General features: G+C 39.6%; 1 protein-coding gene across 1 annotated transcript in view; it reads right to left on the bottom strand.

Moving 5' to 3' along the window:
• The window catches only part of syndig1l (synapse differentiation inducing 1-like), a 37,326-nt gene extending 16,005 nt beyond the window's left edge, over nucleotides 1-21,321 (bottom strand). The window contains exons 1-2 of the mRNA XM_069714382.1: nucleotides 20,780-21,321; nucleotides 14,288-14,953 (exon numbers count right to left, since the gene is read on the bottom strand). Of these exons, the coding sequence (XP_069570483.1) occupies nucleotides 14,288-14,812 (525 nt within the window). The 5' untranslated portion in view covers nucleotides 14,813-14,953; nucleotides 20,780-21,321. The remainder of the gene's footprint in view (nucleotides 1-14,287; nucleotides 14,954-20,779) is intronic.
• Nucleotides 21,322-23,796: the final 2,475 nt, after the last annotated feature.

The raw sequence follows: 23,796 nt of genomic DNA, 5'->3' as shown, positions 1-23,796 counted from the left end.
AATAGCTAATTGATGGTTTTGCCACTGCCATGACGGCATAACCAAGAAGAACGCTTGTGTGTTTTGCACATCGGGGAATGCGCCACTGTTCACTTTTTGCTGCCCTGTTCAATCCAAACATGGAGATGTGTCTCTAATCCTTTTATTTTTTTGTCCTGATTTTCTGTCAAGTAAATGTCATGACTCCTGTGTGTACTTGGAAGGCAGGTAATCGTACGATGATGATACGTGTGTGAACATGAATTTTAATGTATCTTTGAATTCAACTTCTTGAGCTTGTACACAGTTTCTATCAGATTACAACATGATTTGTTTGTTTTTTTCTTTTGTGACGCGCAAATATGCTGCAAAGCATGTTTACATATTTAAACCAAGGGGGATGTAAGGGTGATGATTCCTGTCCATGATTTACTAAAATAGATAAACTCTTGAATAAGCTCTCATGTCATATGAGTTGTTTCAACTACAGATATTGGTGTTACCACTTAATTCTGGACTACTGTCAATGTTATTAATTACCCTTTCAAAAAAAAAAAAAAAAAAAAAAGTGCCTAAGTCTTATTGTCCTTGAAGATATTTCAAAATCAAAACGTCACAGCTTTCTTTAGGTTACATTTGTTTCTTTGAAGCTTTTGAAAGAAGCTTCATAATATGAGAGCTGACTTCTTAAATTAGATGCCACTTGTCTTTAGAGAAAAGGTGAATACATAATTTCCCATTGCCATGCTATACAGTGCATGCAGCATCATCCACGAGTCCATAAAAAAAACCCCGGTACAATTAAAGGTCATATGGTAAAAAAAAAAAAAAAGCCTGTACATGTGAGGAATGCAGCTGCTTGCTTGAATGTGTAAGTGAGGGGAAAAAAGGAAACTACACACCGCTAACACTTCTCGAATGAAAACCACACAGAATCAAATTAAAGCACCCAAAGAAATTAATGTTGTCTTTTCAGCCATTTTATAATGCAAAAGCCTGCGGTTCAGATTACACAAATTAATTGCTTTACTGTGCAGCTACACAAAGGTAAAGTATGTGGAGAGGCCCGGATGCAGAAAGAAACTACTTTGCAACCAAAGGGAATTCAATTACTTCGCTGAATGCACTAGCAAAGTTAATGAGCAACTGCCATTAAATATGCAATGCGACACAAAAATTACATTTTCAGCATATTTACAATCCTGTTATGAGTATGAATTTATGTGAAATGACAAAAAAACATGCATGATGTTTTCAAGACAATCTTTAGCAGCGTCATATGTCCATACAAAAAAAAAACATGCTAAGAGAACAGGCAGCACTCATTGGAGCCCTCTTAATATCACACTTATTTAATCACATCTCTACAAAAGACGGTGCATGTTCGCTTTACATAAAAGGTATCTGCAGATCGTCTGGCCTCCCTGTCTGTTGTAAGGCAGCTCCAGACAAGACAACATTTATTCACACCCTCTGCATCCTGATGCAACATACAATCAGTCTGTATCCACAGTCCAGATACTCATGTTAAGTTATGCCAGGTCAGGAGCCCATTGCCCCTGATGTGACTGTGCGTTATCGTAAGGGTTTTTAATTTATCAGGCGCTGTGATAGAGTGCTAACAAAGGCGAAAGCCGGTGAAAAGAAATACTAGCTCTACCACATGGTTAATAAGGCCTTGTGATTTACACAGTGCCCAGGCTCAGCAGGCCAACGGGGTCCACCACACTCAGGTACCTCAGAGGAACACTCAGTCACAGAGTGTATGATCACAATAATAAGAGCTTTGTCATGTTGCAGTCCTTTCAAACATGCATTGCAGTCGTTGGGGAATGTACTACCTGCTGTGAATTAATGAACAAAATATTTGTTATTTTTCTTTCCATTGCCTCGTGGCCCCTTGTTGACAGGTGTGCAATTTAGGCTCGTGTAATGAGGTTACAGCAGGGAAATGCTACACATCACGTTTAGTATTCACATCAGGCTGCGTACACAGGTTGAAATACACAATCAAAACTGTGTTCTGGAGCAAAGAAATCAGTGATTAAATCTGACAAAACTAACAAGAAATTATTGTCCTTTGAAACCTGAATGCTTCTTGTATATTTCATGTTTTTAGAAAAGCACTTGTAACCTTTGGGTTTCATGAATCACAATGTGCCCAGTTCATCCGGGGACATTTGTTGCATGTCATTCCCCCTCCCTCTTTTCCCGTGTTTTCTATCAATTCTCAACTAACAAATAAAATCATTAAAGAGAAAGAGTTACTTAAAAATGCATGTTATTTATTGATGAAAAAAAAAATCTAAGAAAGTTTCAACTTTGATTCAACAGTACAATGATGACATTTTGGAAAACCCTTTAAATTTTTTATATTTTTGAATACGATCTCAAACAAACAGATTTTTACACAAGTCAAGAAAGTAGATAAATATAACTCAACTATAAGAAAATGAGACAAAATATTAAACTTGGTCATTTATAGTCTTGAGAAAAAAGATGCAATGCCTGTGAGCAGCATAGATAAACGACCAAGTATGATAGTTTTGCCTCAGCCTGAGGGTTCTCTATCAACTTTTAGGGCTTGGGCAAAAATCCAAATGATGGTTTACATCATATTTATGCAGAAATATGGAAAATTCTAAAAAATGTCACAAACTTTTAAACATCCCTGGTGCAGCAAATCAAAAGCATATAGAGCAACAGTGGGCTACTTTAACAAAGACAAACCCACTGTGCTTTCATCTGCTTAAGCACATGAAAGAAACTCACATAACACTTGACCCAAAAGCTGCAGTAACTGTCTTAAACAATGTTAGGTTTGAGGTTTGCAGATCCAAAGCCTTCATCTATAGTTTACCCAGAAGACATTTCTGCATGCTGAGATAAGTCCGCTGTCGCTACAACTGCAGCTGCATTACATTGAAACAGCTTGCATCTATAATTTAGCAGGTAATTGATTAGCTGGTGCTTTTAGCTGTTTAATCTGGAATAGAGCAAGGTTCTATTACACGTTCACATCCAATGAGAAGGTGTCAAATCAGACCTGCCAGACTAATGGAGAGGGACAGAGTGGATAGAAAGCAGAAGATCCCTTAGGTATTGTAACTGCCTGCCAATTCTGCACCTGAAAAAAAGCCTGGATCCTTTTTTCTTTTCTTTTTTTGCATTTTTGAGAAAAAAAAAAAAATCGAAACCCATCTAAATCCAACTGACTGATCATTACATGTCTGACTATAAAAAAAAAAAAAAAAACCTGCTCAGATTTGCAACATGTAATCATTCCCAAAGGGCTGATATTACTCAAAACTCATTGCATTACAGAGGCATCTTTCTCATTATTCACTTTTTAATACTCTGAGCTGCCATTCAGGCAAGGATTAAAGCAGCACCAGTGAGGTTTGGCAAATAGACAATACTGTGCTTTTATTCAAAAGAAAGAATTAGAGACTCTTTTATTTCAAATTGTTTAATTAAAAAACACATGTTATCACATAATTGGGGATGGCCAATTGTGCCAGAGTCTCCTCTTATTCTCTGTAGTGGTAGGTGAGTGTTTCTCCCCCTGCTCCATTCTGCTACCCATTGTGACACATTGTGTCTGAATTTTGGCTTCATGTGGTTAGAAATCACAGATATATGATCCTAAAATTTTCAGACACGGCAAATGATACCTTGAAAGACCGATTGACAATTCCAGGGCAAATGAAGAGCGTTATAATGGCTGTCAATAAAAGGCATACAAACCCATTGTTACCACTGATCTGCTCTGCTTAACACATAACAACATTAACGTAAACAACAGTGAGGTTAAATACATTATTTATGGGAGTAACTAATCTTTAAAATTGAATCCCTCATATTTCTTTGTAGCTTCATCAACAGTCATTATTCTCAATTATCAGCTGTGCTCAAAGGCAAGTTCGCTCAGTTTTCTGCTTCCCTTTGACCCAACCCCCTGGCTGTCCAAATGGCCATTTGCATGATGTATTGTGCTATGTGTTGCCACTTGCCAAGGGGAAGTGAAGGAGGCCACGTCAAACAATTATTCTAATGCACTGACTCAGACTAAATGGCCCTTTTATTACCAATCCATTCCAGGCAGCAAAGACTATCAGACTGCCACCTTACTCTGATTGGCATGTCCTCACTGGGCGAACCTTCATTTTGCATTGGACAGCCCATCACAGGCATGCTGCTCTAATGGTGTGCTATACTTAACAGCCACTGCAGGACCTTTGGTGTTACTGTGATCATTACAGATGAAAGTGTGGTCTAAACAAACTTCTGCGGCTGTGATGTTTCAGTTGTGCTTTTTTTCCGTAGGCTATTGGAACTCTTCACAACTTTAAATATGCTCATATCTCATGTTCTCACTCACAAAGTGACAATTTTCAAAAACCGTGTAGTAATTTTAAGGAGGACATTTCGAGCTGTTATTTCAGTGGTTCTAGCTGAGTCATGAGATTTGATCAGTCCATTCTGCAAACGATGTTAGAAGGCAACCACAGGCAGAGAGATCATGCTTCATTTTGTTTTGTTAATTTGAATTCTTAAGCTGCTCTTTCAAAAACTAAAACGGTCCCTCACCCTACAACAAACCGACTGAAGAAGATTAGTATGTAATTTTGTCTGGAATTCATACCAAGGCTGCTTGTGGAAAAGTGATTATATTTCAAACATGACAGAATGTTTTTTTTTTAAATTTTTGTATTATTTGATTAAATGTTTTATACATTTTAAAGAGTATTAATGAGAAAAAAATGCCCCAATCTTTAATAAAGTGTACATTTTTCCTTTATCTTGATTAAATTGGAGAGTTTTTCTCAGGAACAACGTATAAAAACCGGTGACTTATGGAATCTGTTAAGTTATATTGATTAACATGTGTTAAATTCAAACACTTTTATGAAGCCACAATATTCTATAGCTCGGAAAAGACAGGGCAAGCTGTGGAATAAATTTCCTCGGTTAGGAGAGCAAGCTCTGCAATCCATAGGATAGCTAAATTGAAATGATCCAAGAGATCAGTTTGTCATTTACTGCAAAATGAGAAATGTTTGAATCTCTGAAAGAGTTTGCTAAAATATATGAAACATGCTCATACTGGTTGCCGGACCTTTCAGAAAAGGAACAATATGTGTTCAGTGAACTGCAAAATGACCACGAATTAGCTCAAATAAAGGCATAAGCTCCCTCGTTCCCTCCGATTTAGTACGAGTGGACAACCCTTCCAATCAAACCTGGTGTGGTCTAAAAGGAAAATCAGTAAAGCTGCTGAGAGGCCATTTTCTATTGGAATGTTGCACAGAAGCAGCACTACTACATGTTCAAATTATTCTGTGAACAATACATGTACAAATAAATGCAAATTTCATGCACTGGAGATGGTGCAACAGATGCCAGACAAATAGAAATGACGTGGGGTTTTGCTATTTTTTTTGTCAGGTAAAAATACATTAACATTTTAATGGACCGAATACATGACTGCAAGATCAAAGACATCTAGGGTCATGGGCGGGGGAGGCATTGTCTTAAAAGTAACAATCCTTAAAATTTTCATCATATCAAACCTGGTTTTTGATGCTGTTCATTACTTCATTGTTTATTCTGCTATAGCCATTACATGTATTTCTACATTGTCAATGGTAGAGTCCACCGTTCCAGAAAGACAACTAAGCATTTTGGGAAGATAAGTATATTTGGGCCAGTACAAATATAGCTGCAGCAATATAGAGCACAACAAACACAAGCTGCATTAGTCATTTTTCTTTCTTTTCTTTCTGTTGTATTTCTGAGTAGCCGCTCGGAGCACATTTCCTACCTTAAGTGATCAATAAATATGTCATTTTGAATAAAACTGTGGTATGTATTACCAAGGAAATGTTAGCATTTCCACCTGGAGCCAGAATTGTTGCTAAAACAACCAGAGTGGAGATATTAGGGATTCAAACCTTTACAGGGATGCCAACAACAACAGCATGTATGCATGTTGCTGCCACCAGGACAAACATACATTTTCCTGAAATGTTTTAGTTATAATGTGTAAGCTTCTTATAGAAAGAAAAGAGGGACTGTTCTTGTTTTTAGATCTGCGGTTTGGCCAAACAAGAGACATGACCTGTTTATCAGTGACACAATACACATATGATTGTTAAACACGCACAGTAGGTGCACCAGCAAAATGGAAGCAAGTCAGACACATGATACATAAATCAGTCATGTTATATTATATATATTATATTGTAATTATATATAGATAGATTGTTTTATGCTACAGTGTCTCTTCAGGCAAAGACTGACATTTATTTTCCTTTAATAACATAAAATATGTCATGGTAACGTAAAGAAATATCTGGTTACAAAGTGAAAACACCAATACCCCAAATATATCAGCCAGGAGGGGCATACTTAACCTACTGGTAGGTTCGGGTGGCCCTTATAAACGGCATATATGACCGTTGGACAATGCCGTATCTTTGTCATCATGGTAACAATAATAAACACATTGCTAATGCTGTGACACGGTCACATTATGGTTAAGGCAACAAAATTACTTGAGGCAGGCTTATGGGAAAAACATTACGTGACTTACAAATGTTACCTAACTTTAACAAAGTAAATGTTGACTTATATTTTCACATGGGACACCAACAGCCGTTTCCTGAGTGAAAGTCCATGTTTTGATTTAGCCCACAACCCCCAACCTTCCTTCTTACGCAGACTTTGTCGCTCTTTATTCTGTGGCTGTCTCAACTCGCATACTTGAATATTTACACTTGCTATTTTGAGTGCATAAGTGCATTTACACTCTCAAATATGGAAACATGCAGTACACTATGAGTACCGTGATGGTGTCACATGACTTCCTCTTTTACTAATTACCAGTAGGTAGCCTAGTAGCCTAGCACTAGGTTCAGGCTAAGAGTCAGATCGGGTGTTGAAAATAATCCAATAAAGAAAGAAGAACAAATGTTTATTATGATTATTTTCTCATCAGAGCCTTGTCATGCAGCGGTACACTGCCTTGAAAATGCCTTCATGATTTTGAAGAATTTGCTGTCTACAACCTAGATACTGGTGTGGAAGGCAGTTAGTCATGGGAAGATCGAGGAAAATCAATTCCTGCTGCTTCATTAACCCCACTTGGCCCTTCAATCTGAGACTAACCCTATAATTCGCCGGGATGAGCGATGTGAAGAAAGGCACAGACCTTAGTCTGTCTTATACTAGAGCACCTTACTCCCACTGGAAATACTCTGTTTTAAGGTGTACTAACTTTGCCAGGTCTTTGCTTTGCACCATGTGGAATATAGACGATCTACCTGACACCACTCCTGTCAATCAGACCCACACATAGAGCCTCCCAGCTTTAACCCTCGTGTTGTCCTCGGGTCAAAATGACCCGCAGCTGTGTTCAACCAAGTTCTATTTTAGTTCTATATTTTTATATTTTTTGGGACCATTGGTCATCATTCTTTAAAGAAACCCTCACAGCCTCCTTGTCACCAATGATCCCAAAAAATATGAAAATAAAATAGAACTTGGTTGAACACAGCTGCGGGTCATTTTGACCCAAGGACGACACGAGGGTTAACTTGGTGTCACTACATTTTACAGTGTCCATTTAAGGCAGATATCTCATACGATGTGATAAATGTCCACAGCAGGTGGTCGTTTGCAGCAGGTTCTCTGTCAATGCTGACATGCAGCAGAAACATGGCTCAAAATTTCTTTTTTTTCCTTCGTATATCTTCTTCTCTCCATAATCACTGTAATTGTGTGTCCATGCGGTTTAGTTGTACTCATATCTTTCTTATTATTTGTCAGACAACTCAATGTGAAAAAAGAAAAGCAGTATTTTTTTATGTGTCTGCAGTTCATAAATGCTACCTGTTAACCATCTGACAGCATCTATAAAAGCACTGCTGCATGCTTGTGAAATCTTCTGACAGCATGAATATAAAATGCACGTCACTTCTCTTGTGTGAGCCGCTGCACTGGTATTTAAATTTAGTGATTACAGCAGGGAACTGTGCAGACATACCGTTGGTCGTAGCTTTAGAGAAGCAGCTGCTGAAACAGAGACGCTTTTTCTAATATAGCAGAGATTGCCTGGGTAGTCTGGTACAGACACAACAGACATGTGAAGTGTTTTTGTCATGTAAAGTCACTTGTTAAGGCAAAAACTCTCACTGTTGATGTTCTACATGGAGGTCAGTGCAGGTGGGAATGATTCAGTACCTTGCATGATTCAGTACCTTGCATAGGGGCACTTTAATAATGCTGGTGCATGCCATTATAGACCTTCTATTGACAAATGTTGTTCCTTTCCAATATTCCTCTCAAAAAGAACAAAAACAAGTTAATGAAAAAAGGTGTGACAGACTGAAAGCAGCGTTACATAAGGATATACAAACAGATATGTTTCTTATTAAAAGCAAAATTCTTCTAAAAAATAAAAGTAATAAAGGGAGCAACTAATAAAGGAAATTTGTTGGGGAAATGCAAGCCACGGAAAGGCTCTTGACACAGAGGATGTAGTTTGTAGACGCAATGAGAGTGAATCTTAACAAGAGCTGATAATTGGATGTTTTGGTGTTTTGAATAAAAGGTTTATCCCCTGCAGCTTTTACCAAGCTCTTAAATGTGTTTGAAAAATACAAATGTGAGGTTAAATCAAGCTGAGAATCAATTTTTTTCAATTAAAACCATTAAGAGCTGCTTTGTATAATGCATTTCTTTTGTCTTAATTTCCTAGGTAGGGGGGGAAATCTCCTTGAAAAAAAATTCCACTGTACTTTACTGATTCTCCCTGGAGGCTATCTGTAATTTACTCATGCACTTTGATAATTGCAGAATATGTGCTTTATTTAATAACTCCTTTCAAACAAACCCTTTTGAAAAATGCAGAATACATCATTGCACCATAGTAGTTTCCACGTTTTATTTTATTGAAATGAGTTCTGAAAATGATACGCAATATCAGCCAGACGTTCCTTTTTGTGAAGTGGTGAGGATTTAAATTAGTTAACGCTGTTGTACATCAATTCTCAGTGTCTACACAGCACCTGGAGCTGGTTGAATAAAAAAATACAATCAAAGAAATGTGAGTTTACAGTCAAACATTGTTTTGTTTATTTGCCTACTTCCAAGATTTTGTTCTTTTTTTTTTTTTTTAATCTACAAAGCAATAAAATATCAATCAATGGGTAATTTATAACCTTAATTCTACTGTTTAAGTTGATTTTCATTTACATGCCAGTTATTATTCATAAATGTATCATTATTTTGTGTATTTTTATCCTCAACTGTGAAGTAGGCTAATTTCCTAAGTTTCCTTTAATAAGAGCGCTATAAATTAATCACTGATTGTCTTTCTGATGTTTAACAATGATGAGTGAGATACCGCTGCAACAATTACAGGTACGTGTGATAAATTAGAGGAACAGACGCAGTAAACAGACACAGCTGCACGTAACAGTTGTGCATAAAGACAGCTGTTCTGCTGTTAGAGAGCCTCGCCGATGACCCACAATCAGTTAAACTACACTTCTTTGCAGTTCTTCTCGCTGACAGCTCTAATGAGAGGTGAAGTGGGCAAAGTCTTGATTGAATTGTTAAGGTCATTTCAATAATGGCTAATGTGGGAGTGGAAATGAGGCTTGCGTGTGTGTGTATGTGTGTGTGTGTGTGTGTGTGTGTGTGTGTGTGTGTGTGTGTGTGTGTGTGTGTGTGTGTGTGTGTGTGTATGTGCACAGTTCCACAGTGACTGAGATTTATAAAAGAGAACCAGGTGGAATTCATAAATCTGATCCAAAGAATGCGAATGCATGTTTTTGTATTTGTGCATACACGATATATACATCGCAGTGGTGTTTTGCTGAAACACTCTGAAGTTAAAATTAGTCTTTCTCCAATTCTTAGCCAAGTTGGCAATAATACTGTAACCCTGATCGCAGGAACCCTGCAGATAGCAGGTACAGATCACATCAGTGTAGTGGAGTACTGCATGCACTGCTCTAAGAGCCTGTGAGGTATATGCTTCGGTTGTTTGCTGAAGTCATAGAAAGCCACAGTACAGCAGGGAATCAGCTTTCTGATGACTATTTTTCTCTCATCTGGTGTTGATGAAAGCCTTTCAGATAACATGTATCGTGCAGTATTCATTTGCCAAGGCGAGTCATGTATCATTCTACGTCACAGGATTGTAATAATTATGGATTAGACATCAGACAAGAAGCAGATTTAGTTAAGCAGTATGAGTGTGAAAAATGAAACAGCAACACAAAATGTTGAGCTGAATCAGGTAAAAGCCATTACACCTGACTGACTCCTTCATTAAATCAATACAGCTCACTAATGAGGACAGAGGGATGAAAGAGTCCAAAAACCTGATGTGGAGTGAGATAAAGGAACAGCAATTCAATCTCTGAAAGATGTCCCTGTTGACTGGGTCACACCAAACAGTGGTTTGGTGAACTGTCAGCTAGCAAGCTAATTAGCTCGGTCGCTAATGGGATGCCTTTATTCAAAAGGTAGATTTACACCATTGACTCCTTTCTCATGACTCTCTGAAATGTATCTTTCAAGAGCAGTTTATACTTGAGCACAGCATGTAACCGCGATAGCTTTCTATATTAGACCCTTAAAAACTTGCTCCTTCCCTCAAATGTAAGAACTGTCTAGACAGCTTATGGTCAACAAAACTAAACTGTAGGACAAAGTTTGCGGTGAAAAAAAAAATCATGTGGATTTACTGTCCACACAAGTAAATCTGCCAATGACTGTCATTCTATGAATTGACTGCATAGCAGGAGTTTGCTATTTTTTAAATACTGATGCAAACCCTCATATTTTGAATACAGTATTTAGTCATTGTGATCAGAACTTGCACACATGCAGGAAGATGTTCTTTAACGGTACACTTTGTGACACATCACCATACACACCCCTCCCAGGTACCACTGGTCTCAAGCTGACAGGGCCTGTTGCATAATGTTTCACCAGCCCACACCATTGTCATACTCAACCCATAATCAAAGCAAAAACATGACATATCACTGTACGACTGTCATCTTCTCAAAAAAAAAAAAAAAAAAAGAGTTCTTTTAATTTTTTTTTTTTTAATTTTTTTAATTTAATTTTATTCACTTTATTAATCCCCGAGGGGAAATTTCTTTCTTTCTTTCTTTCTTTCTTTCTTTCTTTCTTTCTTTCTTTCTTTCTTTCTTTCTTTCTTTCTTTCTTTCTTTCTTTCTTTCTTTCTTTCTTTCTTTCTTTCTTTCTTTCTTTCTTTCTTCCAACAAGCAGTACACATACATGACCATGGTTCAACTATGAAGAACTGGACAGCTTAAATTATACCAGAAAATCGCCTGTATTTATAGGTATAAATGTTCCACTCATTCATCACACACCCAGTCTCAACCTCCTCTCAGGAATTTTGCACTCCCTATCCCTTTCTTCTTCTTTGTCCTTATAGAGAGAAGAAGATATTAGATTCAGTGCAGTTGTGCTTCCGTGTTTTCAAGTGAAAGTTTTCAATAAACAATAACAGTATTCTACACTTATTTACCTTCCAAAAATCGCATAAACTAATATGGTGAATCCCCCTGAATAATCTCAACGACAGTCACTGTACACCGATATTCTCAGAGAAATGAGCACCCGCATTATGCTTGACGTTTACTTGGAACAAATCAAATCAAATTTGACAACAATAAACAATAATTATTCATAAAATGTGAAAGTCCATGTAACTTTTGACACTTTGCAAAAATAAACAAACTTCCTATTTTAATCATCCTGCTTCATTTTATACAGCTATAATCCCACAAGTTGATGCATAAACAATCATAACTATAGGTCAAATATTCTTCAGCATTTGCAGGCATGATTAAAAACCTTAATGAGCAGTTTACAATTATGTAAATAGCATCATTATACCAAAAGCTCAGACAACAAAATAAAGAACATAACAAACACCTCTGCACAGTCCGAGTCGGCCTTTAAAGGTACCCTATAGGCTACCAGCAATGTTTTTACTAGTGAGTCCCTATTTTGTGTGTCTCATTCATGCACAAGCATATGGGCATCACGATCCTTTTCAAAAGTTTAACGCTTCTGCTTCTGCTGAGCTGCAGTTGGTGGCAGTAATGGACAAATACTTGTGGCATTGCGCTAGCAGGCATTGATGAGGACAATGACAAGCTAAGGAAACATGGATGAAAACACAAATAAAAATACTCTGTAAAGAATAGAAAGAAAAAATATCCAATAATTACAGGATGTTTCAGCAGACTCGTTTCAGATAGCTTAGTCATCGCTCTCATGAGTGTCTCGAAGATAGCTAGGCTCAGACCTAATCAAGGACACTTGTCATTATAAATGTGCAATATACACCTGAAGCATATCTTTATTTTTCAAGTCTATTTTACTGCTTTTTATGAGCTAAATTGTATACTGGCTCTGAAAGCTTCGAAAATATTGCTGACCTACAGATCAATACTTCACCTGAACACCCGCTCTGTAAACACAGATGAGATACATTCAGATTGGCCACGAGTCCACCACATAGTGTGCCATGAGGTGGCCTAGTGGCCATACAAGTAGAGTCCTGGTGCTGCTGGTGCTCTGTAAACGTGCTGCTCACACTAAGCATTGTGGACATGGCTTTAGACTTAACGGTTACACATGGTGTGTTTTAATGAGAGTCACTAAATGTACACTTAACTTTTGCTTGTTTACAAGAAAATTGCATAAAGTACCTTCCCAAAGATATCAACAAAACGACATATTGCCCTCGTTGTTTTCGGTACGATGCCATATGTAAAGATGAGCAAATAAACATAAAACAATAAAAATGGCTGGAAGACGACTGTTCTGTGTTTGCCGACATGCATTTCAGACTCGTTGCATCATGAATACATATTGTACTGCAGAACGCCAACCAGTCTGTGCATGTCTGCGAGGGGCTTTCTAGTCTGATGTCTTTGCAATGTGTCAGACTGTGGGCAGGGTGGTGGAGACATCACGCACTTTGTGGTGTCCATGATCTCCTGTAGGGAGGCTACATAATGAGTCCCTCTGTGCATCGTCCTCTTTACATGTTAAAAGTAGCTGCAGGGCCTGATAATGTTTTTGTTTTTTTATGCACTTGTTCATTCATGAACAGGAAGTGTGCGGACAAATATGGACAATATGGTAATATTTTTGCTTAACCTCTGAACTGCTAAAAGAAGCAGCGAGTAGTCTGTGCAGAGACACTGAGTCCACCTCATCTCTTCCCTTTTTGTGTGCGAGTTTACGAGTGAACGAGTAGAAAGGAATAAACTCTTATGTCAGAAAATGTGCAGGTCGTTTGCTCTTTTCTTATCTCATTCTCCAAGGATTAGTTAAGCAGCGGAAGTGTAAATAAAGAACTGCATTTTTCACCAATGACTTTTTCTTCAGTGATTCTGTCAAATACACTGAGTGAGCCCTCAAAGCTATATATACCCATGTCACGTTGCATTGGAGCAGCTACATGTTTATCACAGCAATCCAGGTTAATTCTGGTGGACTCGGGTGTGTGGCAGTCAGTCTATTAGGTGCTACAGGAGACTGGTCGACTCTCAACATCCTATTCCGCCTGTCCAATCCCCTAAATCCTCTGGAGTGCTTTGTGCTATTGGTCGTGCCAGTTGAGGGGGGAAATACTGTGGCTAATGCTGTCGTACTGTTGCACCTAATATCCCTCTGTGAGGCAGGAATGGCTGATTTATTATTATCTAACGATGAATTTTACTAGAGTTGGGAATTGAGGCCAAGGTCAGTGGATCAAATGGGATTTGTGCTTCGTAAAATGTCAGTCTGATCCCGGTGCTGAGCCCAATCCTTTGGTGTGATGATGTAAGTGTACACACACCACAGGAATACAAGCAAGCATGCTCACACAAATACATTACAGGTACGCAAGCTTGTATTGGCTGGATTATCAGCCTGATACGGGCTATTCACTGAAAAACACCAGGACACACAAGCAGCTGTCTTAAATTCACTTAATAAACTAAACCCATTTGTATGGACTATGAGTTTAAGTGTCCTTGGTTGGCTAAATTCTGTTTTGAATAATGGCACGTGTATTAAAGTCAAAGTTAAACGCTACATACTTTTTTTTTCCAACATTACAAGGATCAAATCTGACACTGAATATTGTAAAAAACGATCTCTGTGGCTCATCTCTACAGCTTACAGAAATCTATTCTGGGCAATACAAGCCTTCATGGCTTCTTCATTCATTCTACTCATGCATTCTCTCTCTTACCTCATACTCCACGTACTCCTCCTCCTCCACCTCGTAGGAAACTGTTTGGATCTTGATGTGTTCGCCGTCCTCCAGCAGCTTCGCCTGAGGATCCTCCGTGGCGGGCGTTTCTGCCCCCGCTGTGTTGGACACCTCCTTCGCCTTCTTCTCCGTGAAGGTGGTCTCACAGCACTCACTTTTGTATTCCTTAGCCTTGATGCTGCCACTGTCCTCCTTGTACAGGATGAAGTTGGGCCTGTAGAAGGCCTCCACCGCCAGGTGCAGCGAGGTGGCGTCCAAAAGCTGCTGAGATTTCATCTTTCCATTGGTATTGTAACCTCCTCCGCTCACTACATTGCCATTATTCACTTTTCCTCCTCCTCCTCCTCCTCCTCCTCCTCCACCCTCACCTCCACCTCCTCCAGCGAAGTAATTAATAATGTTTTCTTGGTACTGGTTATTGGGGAACTCTCCCCCATAACCGTTAACCATGTGCTTACTGTTCTTGTCCAGCAGCGGGTTCTGGAGCTCACTGAGATTCTCCATGGCAACAGCGGGGCTCAAAAAGTGAGTGGCAGGATGTTCTCAGTGAGAATAGGGAGACAGAAGAGTGACGGGTGAAATAGGCTCCTCAGCGGCGGGCGTCTACCTCGATATGGGTGTTAATGGCATTAAGCACTCTGAGATCTGCAGAGGAAACAAACAGCAACAGAGAGAGGGAGAGTTTTTAGATCGAGTGGAAAAGCTGGAAGAAGGATTTTATTTTACGTGTAGCAGCAGGTAACAGTTTACCAAACATATGCTCACATCAGATCAAAGTTTAGCTGTCGTTCCCTCAGCAGCAACAACTTTTACAGCATCCCGCATGTCAAGAGCTGCACCCTGCAGATAATCTCAATTAAGTATAATTTGCTTCCCAGCTCTTGACACATATAGCAATATTCACACACACACACACACACACACACACACACACACACACACACACACACACACACACACACACACACACACACACACACACACACACACACACACACACACACACACACACACACACACACACACACACCAGAGTAGTAACATCAAAATAGTATAGCATTTCCACCCACTTAGAATATTTTGGCACACAATCCTTCGTTGTGTCTGTGTGTCTGTGTGTGTTCTGCGAACCCAATTTGATTGTTATCGCCACGATGCTCGGGTGTTAATAGGCGTCATCAAGGTGTCCTCAGTCTCACTGTCTGATATGCATCAGTTGAAGCCTCCTACACCCATGAACCTCAGAGGACTGTAATCTTCCACATTTTCACCAATCTATGGCGGATATTTCTACTGTAATTAATCTGATATTGGCTGTACATTTTCTTTACGATGAGAACAAATTACAAAAATCCACTATGGTAATATTAACTTTACTCACTTACTTCGCAGAAATAAATAAATAAATAAAAAAAAGCAAAACGATGGCAATGTCTGCCTCATTTCTATGGTAACAAATTTTAATTTATTTTTTACTTCACTTCAATTTTAAAATTAATCTCAATTTTCAGTGGATGTTTGCTTTTGGGGTCGCTACCGCAGAGGTCAGTCTTGAGGTGACAAGTGCTTCTGAGGATAAACCGAATACTTTCTCCTAGATTTACAGGCCTTGATTGGCATCTACATTTAACTATTAATTCTAACCTTCTTTCCCCTCCTAGCTATTTCCCACTGCAAAAATGACCTGGAGTTTTTGGCTTCTCAGTTGTCACCTTTAACCTCTGTCTGATTAATCTGCATTTAAAATAGAAATGCCAAAAGCAGATTATTTCTTGGGTTGCTGACCTCAATCGTGTATGGCTGGCTTACTGCTGCATTTCCAAATGCTTGAAGGTAATGTATTTTCTATTGGAGACAACAAGATTACACATAATGCAAAATGGCATTGCGGTGATGGGATAAGGATAATAGATTGTTCGTTCACAGGTTAATAACTTGCGTACTAATCGTCTCGTGGAAGATTCCCCGTATTTTTTTTGTCCGCTGATTAATTGTGGTCAGAGACCTCATACTGAACAAACACATTTTGTCCTTTATTGTGCACAGCCTCTTATATTCTGTGCCACACATTGATACATTACTGAAAATATTCAGACGGTCTCTTACTTATTTCTGCCAATTTATTGAGCTCCAAATTGTAAGTTGTGATGCAATGAACTCTAGGAATATGTTCGCACCGAACACGACATCTAGGTCCCACTTAATCAGTGTCCCAAGGGGAGACATGCTCTGTCCCATCTTTCATTTAAGCATAATCACCACTTCCTTCTTAGATTCCCTGACTCCCTTCCCTTACTAACTTTTTATGCTGCACTTTTCTTTCTTTCGCTTCCTCATTTTCCCCCCAATGTAGGATTTTTGGTTGCTATACTTTTCATGTTGTCTGCGCCATGAATAAAATACAAGCCGTGCGCTCCCAGACTTCCTGAAGCTAAGAAAGTGCCGGACAGCCAACTAGGTTTCATGGTTCCTTCCCTGCTGGACCTCCTGCATCTGAATATGCTGACATTGTTGTTCCACATCAGTGCTCTCTTTTTGGTCCACGCATAGCTCCGGGGAGCGCACACTCACACTCTTCTTAAGTTTGTTGAATAAAAGAGAGAGAACCTTGTGCGAAAGAGGAGCCGATGCTGAGGTTGCCATCTACTTGGGGTGCTGCCGTCGTGCGTTATTCACATTTTGTTTCGGGGGGTCAGGATGCTCTCTGACTGAGGTTTAAGCCCCTGTGGTGGCATCCGCCTTGCTAAACTGTCAAAACAAAATACTGCACCCCTGACAGCCAAAAGGGTGATCATTTGTTGCTGAAAATGAGCTGTGACCTCCCTGGTGGTGGTGATGAATAATCCAAACAGATTTTGTGGATTTCATGTATTTTTTGGTATTTGTACTGATCTCCATTAATTGCTTCCAACAGGGTGTCAAAGACAACTGTTACAGAACACACCCAGTGTCTGTGTTTTTTTTTTAAATGTCAAAGGAAATCAAAGGATATACACTTCAGTTAAAGAGGCTACAAATAGTATTTTAACATCAATAAATCACCACTGCATTAATACGCAAGTGCAGCTGTTATTAGCATAACCACGTGAAACAGCCTTTAGAGAAAAAACACATGAATTTCACGTGTGACCGCATGACACGTTCTTTTTTTTTTTTTTCTGTAAGGGAGCCTCAAGTCTGCAAGGACAATCAACTTTTGCTGGCTTCTACACCACATTTTTGATTTAAGGTCAAAATTCACAGCTCTTCAAAGGGACAAAATGGGATCTTAGTCTTTCAAACAACTGAAGATTTCACAAGTTTTACAGTGAGGTCAGATGGTTAGAGCCTCAAGACACAAATTAATAGTTTGTTTTCTCTTCATTAAGGTTTCCATAATATAGACTGTTGCCAGACCATGTAATGTAAACCGGTAAATGCTAATAAACTCTGACATGCTCTCAGCCACCAGATACAGATAAGTATTCTTCTAAGTACTCCCCTGGTTTTGCCAGTGTAAAACTCCAACTCTGCACAAATGCTACAAGCTGACAGCGGATTACTTTTCATGTCATTACTTAGGGATGCTCGGAGAAATATTTTTGGTGTTGTCATGCTTCCAAAAACGTTGCTGCCATGTTGTTGGTACAAAAAGGGGGGCTTTTATTTTTTCATCCAATGGGAATTAAAGTGTAAATAAGATATTTCAGTGCAAGCTCAGCAATACAGGACACCTCAGAATCAGTGAGGATGAATGTGATCGATTTTTTGTTTTGTTTGTTTATGTGTGCGCGCGTATTTGTTTGTGGGCGTATGTGCTTTGTGTGCATGTGCAGCCATGAGTAAATATACGTGTGTACAAGTGGGTGGATGTGGTTGGAAAAGAAAGAGAGAGTAACAAAGAGACAGAGAGAGAAGAGGGGGGTAAAGAAAGAGAGATCACACTTATATGTGATTCTCTGCTTGAGTGCATTTGGGCATGTTGGCAGACAGCAGAGGCTGGGAGGTGCAAGGAGCTGGGAGGTACGGCTGAAAGCGAATGAGACAGCGCAATCGTTGTTGCGAGGAAAACAATCCGGCCTGACCGAGATGGGCTTGAGCTCAGGCCCGGGAGCTGCAGTGCTGCTGTGTGAGAGAGCCCAGAGGTATCTGACAAGGGGTTAATAGATTCGCGAACAACCTGTAAGCATGTAGGTGCGGGAGGGTAAGAATGAGACCGTGGCACTGCTAACATGCCAGCCACGCTGATACATCTGTGCGCTTCAACCCCATTAGACTCCAGTCAGCACAGTCTATTTCCCTGTGTCAGCCCGTTGCCAATCCACTTTGGACCTCTGACCCTGAAGCCAAGAGCGAGTATTATCAGGCAGGCCTCTAGGCCGGTAGCGACATGCAGCTGAATACCAATGTGTCTTATCTGTCGGCCATGTTTACCGACCTATTTCATCCGGGCTGTGTCTCTCACAGCTGTTCCTGGATGCCGCATGTGGAGATCTGCTTGCTGCACTTGACAACAACAACTTTATCTTCCCGTAATTTAATTTTGGAAGCAGCAGCTGGCGTATAATATGCATAATAAGGCAATGCCAGGTCGTTATTAATGATCACAAATCGGTATAATGCAGGAGAGCTCATTACTTATAATGCAAATACATCCCAGACCATATTTGTCAGTGAACCTTACTCCTGGCCTCAGCACATGAAAGTCCACTGACAGATTAAGCAACAGAAAATGATGAAGTGAGTAATGGGCTTAACACCGTGTTGACTGATCCTTTTATGGACTATTATCATCAAAGGCGACTGTGTAAAATGTCATAATCCACTTGAAATTAATCTGAAGCATATTCCTGTGTCAGCAGCCACTGCTGATAGTCTGTCCCCTCCGTCTACATATCTATCTGTGGAGCTGATAAAACATTAAACTCTCAGCAAGTACCCTTCCACGGAGGAGTCGGCAGTCTTCTGGAGCCCTGTCTGCTCTTGTGTACAGCCACACTCTTATCACTTTGCTTCCTGTTTTCCACACCTCTGTCAGATGATGGAAAGTGTTCCTTGATGTGTAAATCTACCATCTCTATCACACGTGTTTGAATAATTCAATGGGAGGGTGTTGTCAATAGCAGCCATGTACACTGTTGCTAGAGTGGTTTGTTGTTAGTGGAAGGCAGGCTTTGGCTTAGTTGTCTTCATTGCCTATTGATCACAGACTCCAGTAGCAGATGGGAAGACAACAGAATTTAGATTGTGTTTTGTTTGTGACATTCAATTGGAAAAGTGCTTGTTATTATATAGATAGATAGATAGATAGATAGATAGATAGATAGATAGATAGATAGATAGATAGATAGATAGATAGATAGATAGATAGATAGATAGATAGATAGATAGATAGATAGACAGGCAAGCAGATAGGCAGACAGACAGAGTTGGACAATTTCTCAAAATACTGTTGAAGTTGCTGAAAACAAGCCCACTCTATTCTATTAGGACTGCAGTTCAAGCAGTGATCATTACCGGCATAACTTGAGCCTCTCCCAATTGTTCCAGACACCAGAGGTAGATCAGAGGGAGAAGATGCAGGGGATTGATGCCTGTGTGTGTGTCTGTGTAATTGCCCTACCCATGTTGTGGGGGCAATGATCTGTTTACACAGTAACATTATGGGGACACGCCTTCCTTTTATGCACAAAAAGCAAAGTTTCTATCACATACAGCATTACATTTTTAGTATGGAGTAAAGTAAGGTTAAGGTTATGTCACCTATGTTTAGGTGTCTCCAGGAAACGAATGTAAGTCAGTGTCTTCTCAAGTGATGTGCGTATATGTGTGTTTGTGTTAAAGAGTGTGAATAGAGTCCTTGCTGCATACCTCTTAATTTGTACCAAGCTATTAAATCATTGATGACACAATTAGCTGCCAGATAAAAAATTACTTACTGCGTGTATAAAAAAAAAGAAGAAGACAATAATGACATTCTTTTGAATTCACATTGAACCACCCTCTTCATGGCTCTATGTAAAATTATGTCGGGTTTCTTTGTTTGAGATGTAAAAAAGAATCTTGATTTCACTCTTTGACTAAATGTTCCGACTAATCTCTGTACAGAAGAGACGCACTGTGACAGCAGAGCTCAGAGTTACTTGATGACTTGATGCCAGAAGCATTTCTCAATCGTAACAAACACAAAGATGAGAGAATGGTATTTTTGCGCCAGCTGTCGCAGGTGGAGTTCTTTATCAACAACATCCTCCTCCATCATATCCTAGAAGACACATTGCAATGCGACACGCTCACCACTTATTTCTACTGTATTTGGCACTCAAATATGAACATGTGCGTAATGTAAAAACATATTGCGCGTGAAGATTTACGATACACAATTACGATCACATGTTGTACAGCTTTAAAACACCAAAACGCGCGCTAGTGAAAGAAAACAGAGAAAACAGGAAAGATGTTTTAGCTTTAATGGATGAAAAATGTCCTTACCTTTGACTTCTTGTCAGTCCAGATATTGTTTGGAGGACGCAAACACTCGCTTGTTTTCGCCTGTACATTATGGCTGGGATGCTGACGGTGTCGTCCACAGGAAAAGATATGTATCAGACTTTCTTATTTCAAGAAATAGCCAACCATTTCGGACAGACAGGTCTCCGGTCGGCAAAACACTGCCGCCACAGTCTCGTAATTTCTCTCCTCTATAAAAAAAAAAAAAAAAATGAAGGTCTCTCTCCCCAGTAAACCACCTACCGACTGAAATTCAGTCGCCTTTGTAAAGTTAAAACATCTTCTGTAAGGGAGAGGGAGAGATGAGTCCGGGCGCGGGGAGGTTTTAAGGCGCGGATGGAGATGAGGTCTCCAAAACGCTTCGCAGTGTGCGCAAGGCGAAAGAACAGCGAGCCGCTTCCACCTGGTGTGCATGCATGCACTTTCAATGACTACTGAAAACGTGAACGAGGACAATCTTCTCTTACAGCGTATGTTTTGTCCTGTAAATCATCACCAGGCAGCAGCAGGCAATCAAAAGCTCCACGTTCTCATTTAGACACTCCCTGATTTAAATGCAGTTATTTCACAGGCGCTGCTTGGGAGCGTGTGGCAAAACCTGAAAAATGATAAAAACAAGTGACTGTTAAGTCTCAACAAATACCACTCGTTGTTATAAACTGATAAGTGAACAGGATGGGGATTGGTTTGGACTGTAAGCTCTCAGTGAAAGTCATTCAGAGCACAGTGCCTACAAAAGTACCTTTCAGAAGATGGAAGAGTAAGTGATGCGTTTTGTGAGCCTCCTGATTTGATGAGTGTAAACGAACACAATAATACAGGCATGTCTCTGACATTTCTGTGCCTTTCTTCAGAGGGCAGACACTATGGAGAGTTGGATTTTAAAGGCCCTGAAAACAGATTTTCTTTGAATAAACTTGAGCAATTGTGTGAGTCAAAGTCATAGTTCAAACTGAAAGGTTGAGACAAACTTACAACAGTTCAGATTTTTCTACATGACAGATTTCTGTAAGTTTTTATGATTGATTACACATGGTTTGGGCTCAGTTGTATAAAGGTGATATCACATACGGCCATATATACCAATCGGATTTAGACACATTTTAATGAAACTGTAATGGCAGTTGTTGAGTTGTTTGATTCCAGTCAATCAAATTGATCAAACCAAGTCAGATTTCCCCAAAGTGATAATAACTAAGACTTGCAATTAAACTGAGAACAATCCGTTTATAGCGTTTCATTTCCCTTCTTATAGTGACTCCGGAGAGCCTAAGCCTAAAAATAATAGTGAAAACCCTAACCCTGCCATGTACTGTACATCAAACATGTACTCAAGTGCACACAACAATGGATGAGGAGGAAAGCGTCTATTTGTCTGACTTCATGCTCTGTGCTGACCGTGTGATTGGAAATTTGATTAAATTGGAAACAAAAACTGAAGAGTGCAGTAATTTCCTACTGTTGTGCTGAAGGACTTACTCCAGATGTGTAGCATCATTTTCACTGGTGCAATTTTACCAGTGTTGTTATTATATTTACTGCATATTCTGTTTTATAGGCTGTATCTCTTTTAAAAGACATGTTCCATGCTCCCTCTGTCAAATGAAGGCCTTCAGTTAAAGTTCAAAGCCTCTATCATGGGTTTAATGTTAACTTCAAGTGGCCAATTTAGGTGAATGAACTTCAAAGGAAATCTGTATCATTACCTGGGATCTAAAGCTCCTTTAACAACATGTAAGTGGAGTCCTGACACAATCTTGGCATCTTGATCTTTAAAGTAGAAGCTCCTGCAACTGCAGCAGGAGATTTTTTTTGTATTGACACTTCCTTCCTGTCATGTTCAGTATATTGTACGTTTGACATTTGAACCAGAGTACAACAGAACAAGATGATAAACAGGTCAACAAGTAGCCAGAAAGTTAGAGGATCAAAATAGTCGCTGAGGATGAGCAAAGGATGGACAACAGGAGAGGAAAAAAGAGGCCAAGTGCGACGGGGGTAGGCTCTGACAGGCTGTGTAATAGCCTGAGTGTTCTGAAACTGTGATCACACCTCCATTTCAACATTTTTCCTAAACTACTCTGTGTGCTTACCCTGCTCTGTGGCTTGTTATTTCTCTTTCTTTCTCTCTCAGTATTTCAGTTGTTATTTTTATATATATGGTGATCCTCAGCCTTTTTTTCCCTAACAAGATCACAGCAATCATATCTGATAAATAGATTCAGATCCACTGGCCAGCTGCACTCTGGACCTCATCAGAAACCTATTAACCATCGATGTCATACGTAGCTTTTCTCCCTCCCTTCTCTCCTCTTGTTTTGAACCCAGCTTGACACTGAAAAGCTGTTAAACCAGAAGATTTAGTCCTATCCTGCTCCAGTTTTTGGAGGTGGTCTTTCTTCTCATACCTGCAGGCATGTCTCGTATTGCAGATGAGCTGTAAGATCCAATTTGTTTGTGTTGAGATGACTCCAATTCCTTTGCCACAGAACATTAAGGCTGAAAATTAATATCCCTGGGCTGAGCGGCGCACAGGTCTGTCTCAAGACAGGAGACAGGCATACAGGGATAATGGCAGAAGCATGAAGAGAATTCTTTAAGACCTGGGGTAGCTTGTCTTCATAAACCCTTGCTCCCTCCTCGTCCTACCTTTTTATCGCTTTCCTCTTATGGTTTAATTTGTCACCTTTCGAGACCTTCTCCTAAATGATTGTAGAAGGTGGAGGGCTCATCTACCGTGTCGTGCCCGGAGTTACAACATCTACAGCCTCTGTCACTCTTAGCAGATGCTCACAGGGAGGAACAAAAGGAAATACAATTGAACAACAAAGTTTTAGAATACGCAGCCTTTCATAAAGCTGCAACAGATGATTATATTTACAGATGCTGGAAGCTCATTGGTGTCCATTATTATCCACTGCACACTCTTTATATTATACATATTGAATGTCTAATGGGTGTGTACATTGTGTTCATATGCTCATTTCTTCAATGTAAAC

Source organism: Brachyistius frenatus, unplaced genomic scaffold, assembly GCF_029030835.1.
Source record: "Brachyistius frenatus isolate BFR_SWC_R1_liver_20210118 unplaced genomic scaffold, ASM2903083v1 Contig_130, whole genome shotgun sequence".
In the NCBI taxonomy this organism is placed as follows: domain Eukaryota; kingdom Metazoa; phylum Chordata; class Actinopteri; family Embiotocidae; genus Brachyistius; species Brachyistius frenatus.
Note: the sequence above shows the minus strand (reverse complement) of the source record. Positions and strands in the feature narration are given on the sequence as shown.